Source organism: Arachis stenosperma, chromosome 10, assembly GCF_014773155.1.
Source record: "Arachis stenosperma cultivar V10309 chromosome 10, arast.V10309.gnm1.PFL2, whole genome shotgun sequence".
Lineage (NCBI taxonomy): Eukaryota > Viridiplantae > Streptophyta > Magnoliopsida > Fabales > Fabaceae > Arachis > Arachis stenosperma.
The window spans coordinates 4,994,898-5,001,551 of NC_080386.1; the positions used below are offsets into that span (position 1 = coordinate 4,994,898).

The 6,654-nt window shown below is 33.7% G+C and overlaps 1 protein-coding gene across 1 annotated transcript; it reads left to right on the forward strand.

Moving 5' to 3' along the window:
* Window positions 1–3,370: 3,370 nt before the first annotated feature.
* On the forward strand, window positions 3,371–5,116 carry LOC130955785 (uncharacterized). The gene has a single exon (XM_057882748.1). It carries the CDS (start codon window positions 3,542–3,544, stop codon window positions 5,000–5,002), a length of 1,461 nt encoding a protein of 486 aa, XP_057738731.1. The 5' UTR covers window positions 3,371–3,541; the 3' UTR covers window positions 5,003–5,116.
* Window positions 5,117–6,654: the final 1,538 nt, after the last annotated feature.

Genomic DNA, 6,654 nt, shown 5'->3' on the forward strand with positions numbered 1-6,654 from the left:
AACGTATGGGACCCCTCCTCTTACCTTCCAAATCACAAATATATACTCCATATTTTTATATTCATTAGTCCACCTGCTTTATGAAAACACAAGAAATATGGAACCGTAAAAGAGAACCTATATCTACAAAAAAGGACTAACAATTATAAAATAAACATAACTCGTGATCATTGTAGAGCATTAATCGTTTGAAGAGCACGAAAATAAGTATTTGACAAAGACAAGAAAAGTGGGGAAAATAAAATTAAATTAATGTTAAAAATATGAGGTTAGCAAAACATCAATCCATCATCCTCAAATCTCACTGTTACACATACATAGATTATCGTATGTCTTACCAACAGTTCGATGAGACCAGTGATTATAATTTAGGGTTATATAACTTCTTAGAATGGTAGTATTCACTTGCAGTATTGCTATAGGAAATTAAGAATATTAGATATTATATGTCTAAAAATAACAACACTTTATTAGGTAGGGATATCAAACTAAATCTTAGTAATATTCTAAAAAATTATTAAAAAGCTAAAAAGTTGTTTCTCTATTAGACTCGAAGGCAATAAAATAGAGATAAGAACTATAACTAATTATTATAAGAACGATGCGATATTCACCTTGTGTAGATTTTCAATTCACTAGTTTCGATCAACATGCTTTTAATTAATACCTAAACTACCAAATTTATAATGTCATGAGTCATGGTTCACCCTTTTTGTTGACAGTAATGCTAGAGAAAAAAAAAATCAAAATTTGTTTTATTTAATATTTATTAATTATTTTTTAATTACTAAATATTTTCGTGTTGTTGAGCTTAAAGTATTAGGATTGAGTTTTATTTCGATAAATTTGTCATTAACACCCACTTTAATATTTCGTATTCTTGTTAGCTTGAGATTATTATGTTTACAAACTTTCTATTCCAAAAATGTGTATGAAAGGTTCTTACATCTTTTTAATTTGTGTTATTTAGACAATGTAAAAGCAAAAATATATAGATATGTATATCTTCAATATCTAATTGATGAGTTAAATGAGTTGTGATATTTTATGACTATATATTTACCAAAAGAGCAGTACTATACGTACAAGTCATTCTGGCATATAAGTTATATAAGTTATTTATATAATGCACGCATGAAATTATATATGTTGTTTCTCTTTGTATCCTGCGTTCCTCCTCCACTTTCTCCTCTTCTTTTTTTTTTGCGTTTCTCCTTCTTTATCTGCACGTGTTTCATCTTTATTGTCGATTTTTTTATTACTTTTATTATTGCTGCATTTTTTTTCCTCCTCCTCTTTCTATTGATTTTGCAACATTATATATTTTTTTTCTTTGTTTGATTTTTTTCTCCCAAGAAAAATTATAAAAATATGAAACAAGAAGATGAAGAAAAAGAAGCAGCAAAAAATAAGGAGGAGGAAAATGAAAAGTTCTGAATTATGCAGAACTTATCTGCATACACACCGAATTCTTAAATAATACACTCGAATATTTTCGTGTTACACCCAAATATCTTTGTTACACTTAAATTTGTTACAAATACAGAAAAATATTTTCTCTAATGCTGCATTTTTTTCTTCTTTTTTTCTTTATTTTTTTCTTTCTTTTAGTTAAATGAATGTAAGTTCATCTTCTTCCAAGTAATTTTGCAGCATTTTGTGTTTATTCTTCTTCTTTGTTTGATTTTTTTGTTTTTATTCTTGTTAAAAGAGTAAAACAAGAAAAAATTTGAAAAGGTAAAAACAAAAAGAAAAATATGAATAAGAAAAAAAAAGATGATAATGATGATGATGAAAAAAAAGATAGAGAATCTGCAGCAAAGATGAGGAAGAGGGAGAAGAAGAATTTTGAATTATGCAGAACTTATCAGCACACATACACCAAAAATTTTTAAACAATACATTCGAATATCTTCGTGTTACCCCCAAATATCTTCGCATTATACCCAAATTTGTTACAAATACAGAAAAAATATGTCCTCTAATTCTGCATTTTTTTCTTCTTCTTTTTTTCTTATTTCTTTTTTTCTTTTAGTTGAATGAATGTAAGTTCATCCTCTTCCAAGTAATTTTGTAACATTATGTGTTTCTTCTTTTTCTTTATTTGATTTTTTTTTGTTTTTATTCTTATTAAAAGAGTAAAATAAGAAGAAACTTGATAAGATAAAATAAGAAAAAAAATTTATAAGAAAGAAGAAGATGATGATGATGATGAAAAAGAAGAAGAAGAAGCAGTAAAAGATGAGGAGGGGGGAGAAAAAGAGTTTTAAATTATGCAGAACTTATCAGCATACATACACCCAAATTTCATAAACAATACACTCAAATATCTTCGTGTTACACCCAAATATCTTTGTGTTATACCCAAATTTGCTGTAAATACAGAAAAATATTTTTTTTTAATATAGAACTTTTACATTACATTCAATTTAAACCATCAACGATGAAACATTATTCACCTACATAATCATAAACTAATAACAAAAAAATTAACTAGAATCGAACCACACCTCAACCACTTGATTAAATTCAAAATAATAATCAATTTCGTTCTGGTTCAATTGACAATCTGAACTTGAATTATTCATTATCTTCAACAACGAGATAACTAATGATGGAGGAGAAGGAAGAAAAGGAAGGAGGAAGAGGAGGAGGAGGAGGTAGTGGTGTTGATGACAACGATAACGAAAGAAAAAAATAACGAAAAAAAAGAAGAAGAAAAAGAAAAAGAACGTGTGCGCGTGAATATAAATGACTTGTATAAATTTATATCAAAAAATGACTTGTGTGTGGAGAATAATTATTACCAAAAAAGAATATTGTTATTCATATTTTAATATTGTAACTTTTTTTTTAATTTATATCATTTTAATGTAAAAAACTATGTGTAGAGTGATATTATTATTTTTTTTATCTATCAAATAATTTTTCATCATTTATACAAGTTACATCTATTGTTAAGATTATTATAATTTTTTATTTTACTTTTTGTGGTGTATACTTTTCTCTTATACTTTTCATTTTCAATGTTAAAACTTAAAAGTGATTTGATAAAAATTTAAAGAAGATAAAAACTTATATTTTATATCATAAAAAATAATATTTAGACACTTTTATTTATACTCTTTATGTACAATTTTTTTTATAGCATAAGGAAAAATATTAAAAAATAATAATTATTTTGACCACATTAAGTAATTGAATATATATAATATTATTTTATTTAAAAAACATATTAAAATTAAATTTTATTTTTGATATACAAAAATAATACATATAATGATATAATCACCTCAAAAGATAAACCAAAAAATATTTTTTAAAAAAAATCTCATTCGAAGAATGCATAAATAAGAAGACATGTGTGGAATCAACCAAAAAAAAAAGTCACCTCTGACCATGGTGTCTGTCTCTATCTAATCTCTTCCTCTTGAAGCTTTTCGCTGCCACAATGAAACACTAACAAGTGACAATTTGACGCACCCAATCAATCACACATTCACACTCTTATTACTTCAATTTTCGTTCAGAAAAGAAACCCATGGCTATGGAGAACAACTATTCATACCCATCTTACCCAGACTCAGGGGACTCTTCTCCGCGCTCAAGAGAGATCGACTTCGAGAATCCACCTCCATGGGACGACCAACAACCGCCACCCAACTACAAGGCCAAGTTCATGTGCAGTTACGGCGGCAAGATCCAGCCTCGCACCCACGACAACCAGCTCTCCTACGTCGCCGGCGAGACCAAGATCCTCGCCGTCGACCTCAACATCAAGTTTAACGCCATGATCGCCAAGCTCTCCGCCCTCTGCGGCTGCGACCCCAAGGACCTCTCCTTCAAGTACCAGCTCCCTGGTGAGGATCTTGACGCTCTCATCTCCGTCACTAATGATGACGACCTTGACCACATGATGCACGAGTACGATCGACTCTACCGTGCTTCCGCTAGACCTGCCCGCATGCGATTATTCCTCTTCCAAGCCAACACTACTAACACTAACAGTAATAACAACCTTCCTCCCTCTTCTGATAACCGTCTTGACCCGGCCCAACCCGACCCGCTCAAACCGAATCCCAACGTGGATTATCTCTTTGGTCTTGAGAAGAATACTGCTGTTAATGTTGCTCCTCAGCAGCTTCAGCCACCTGCGCCGTCACCGCCGGCGGCTCCTGTCCCGGTGAAGTTCCATGATACGGTGCCGGAGCCTGTCCCGCCGCCGCCGGAGTACCAACAGAGAGTTGCCGTTAATTCATCTGATCGTGTCGTTGGATCGGATCCGAACTTGAGCCACCCGCTGGAAGTTCAGAGGCAGTTTCAGAGGATGCAAATTTCGGAAAGCGATCAAGCTGCTGCGTATCGGAGGAAGAGCGAGGAAGCTCTCGTCGGGAATTATGCCCCTACCGGCGGTGACTATTACGCTCAGAAAGCTCCTCCGGCGAGTGCGCCGTTACAACCTGGATATTGGCCTGATAAGCATGTTTCCAGCGAGGCTTATCATCCGGCGGCATCGTCCGCTGCCGGCGGTGGTGAGCCGCCGGTTTATGTGATTCCGGCGCATGGAGCGTTCTATCATCACGCGCCTGTAGTTCGTCCACAGACTCCTCCACCGACAACGCAGGGTTACTACGCGGTGCAGCGAATGGCTTCCGACGGTTACCGCGAAGCTCCGTTGTACGGCGGCGTGCCGCCACATAAGCCGCCGTTTTCTTCGGCTGCTCCGGCGAACATGGCACCACCACAGCCGCTTAAAGGTCCCGGTTATACGGAAGGATTCGGGGTGGTTAGGCCAGTTGGGATGCAGGATAATACCGGTGCGGCTTACGCACAGGTGGCGTACGATAGTGGAAGTGGAAGACAGGTTTACTACACTGCGCCGGGTGGTGGTGTCGTGCACGCGCCGCCGTACCAAGGGGTTACTCAGGCTCTAACGGGTGGTGGGGTGTCCTTGGGTCAAGATGGTAAGGTCATAAGCAAGGTTTCTCAAGGTTCTGTGTGATTATTAAAAGTTATTAAGATTAAGGTTGTGTTAATTTTGAAATTTTACTTAAATATATATGTTTCCTTTTATTTATCTTCCTAATCGTATTAATAAGATACTATACGTTTATTATATAGATACTTATATATATTATTCTTAGCTTCTACTCGCTGTTGGGCACATTGTTGATGATGGATATAAATATGTGTAGATTTATTTCCATGCTTCTAATTAGGTCTTAATAGTGTTTCTTTCTCTCCTCCTTTCCCCCTTTTAGACTATAGATGATTGAACTTGAATTCCCAAGATTTTATTCTCTTTTCGATTAGAATCATAGAAAAAACAAAATTTTGTGGAGCGGGACCAAAAACGGCGATAATAATGCTTCTAATGATTTTGTTCGAGTTTTTCCTTCCCTTTTCTAGTGGTTTGTCATTACATTAAAAGAATCAAAATTTGGAATACGTTTACGTGAAAAAAAAATGTTAATTACCGTCATTAAAAGATTTTTACATGTTTAGCCATACATGTATGTTAAACTATTTTATAGGTTTAATTGAATAATCTAATGCAAACATATATAAAATCAACTTCAATTCGTTTTTATTTCAAATTGGTAGAGAGGGCGTTTACATCTACAAATTAAAAAGATTTGTCCTGATCTGAATCATCCTATTCAACACCACCATCACCATGCGTGCATCAAAATAAAGGTGCACACAAAGGAACAAAAATGTAGCAATCAACCTCTAATACCTGCATGATATGATAAGATATTATGGGCAAACAAGATAATTTTGGATCCTCCCTTTTCGTTCCTCACATGGTACCATCATTTGACGAGTGTGCAAAGTTTAGTTACATACTCCCATCCAAAATCATATCATATATTTATTTCATCATTATATGGCTAGCAAGTAAAACAAATAAAGATGGCAACTTATATAACCGTGACAGGTGGGGATTTGGATACACTTATTAATAAGTGTGTATTTTCTGAGGATCATCCAACGATCATAATTGTCCCACTGCAACTTCCTTTGAATTTAAGTAGAAGATTGCATTGTGTCTCTTTCACCCCCCAATTTTATTTCCTATGATGTTTCATCATGAATTGGGTCCACGCGACATATGTCACAGTTTTTTATGACACGCTTTGAGGCGGCGTGGCGCCAACTTGTGTTGGAAAAGTGTAAGGAGTTGTTGTGATATTTTGACTATTCTATTTTATTAATCAATGCGCAACTAATTAAACTGATGATGACTTAATCGTGCCTTAGCATTTGAGCTGCATCCTTGATTCATGTGTTTTTAATTAATAATCACCATTTAATTCCCTTTCTTCTTCTGTCTAACGCAGTTCGATAGATCTATCATGTTGACGTAAAGGGGCATCTGGATAAGAAGTCGCAAGCTCTATATTCAATGTTATGTTATCATTTTTTTAAAACAAAAGCTGCATTTCATAATTGAGGAGTGTTAGGGAGTTAATATATTTTATGATTTGTAATTATCAATTAATTATTATTAATATTTTTAGTAATATAAGATTATATTTAATAATATAAAATTATTCATTTTTTTTTATTAAGTACGAACCATATAAAAATTATGGTTCTTAGGCTTTCTCTGTATAATTAGCTCTTAAGCAAAATAAATAGGTGCATATT

Excerpts from the sequence above, each read along its gene's own strand:
- LOC130955785 (XM_057882748.1), top strand. The coding sequence starts at position 3,542 with ATGGCTATGGAGAACAACTATTCATACCCATCTTACCCAGACTCAGGG.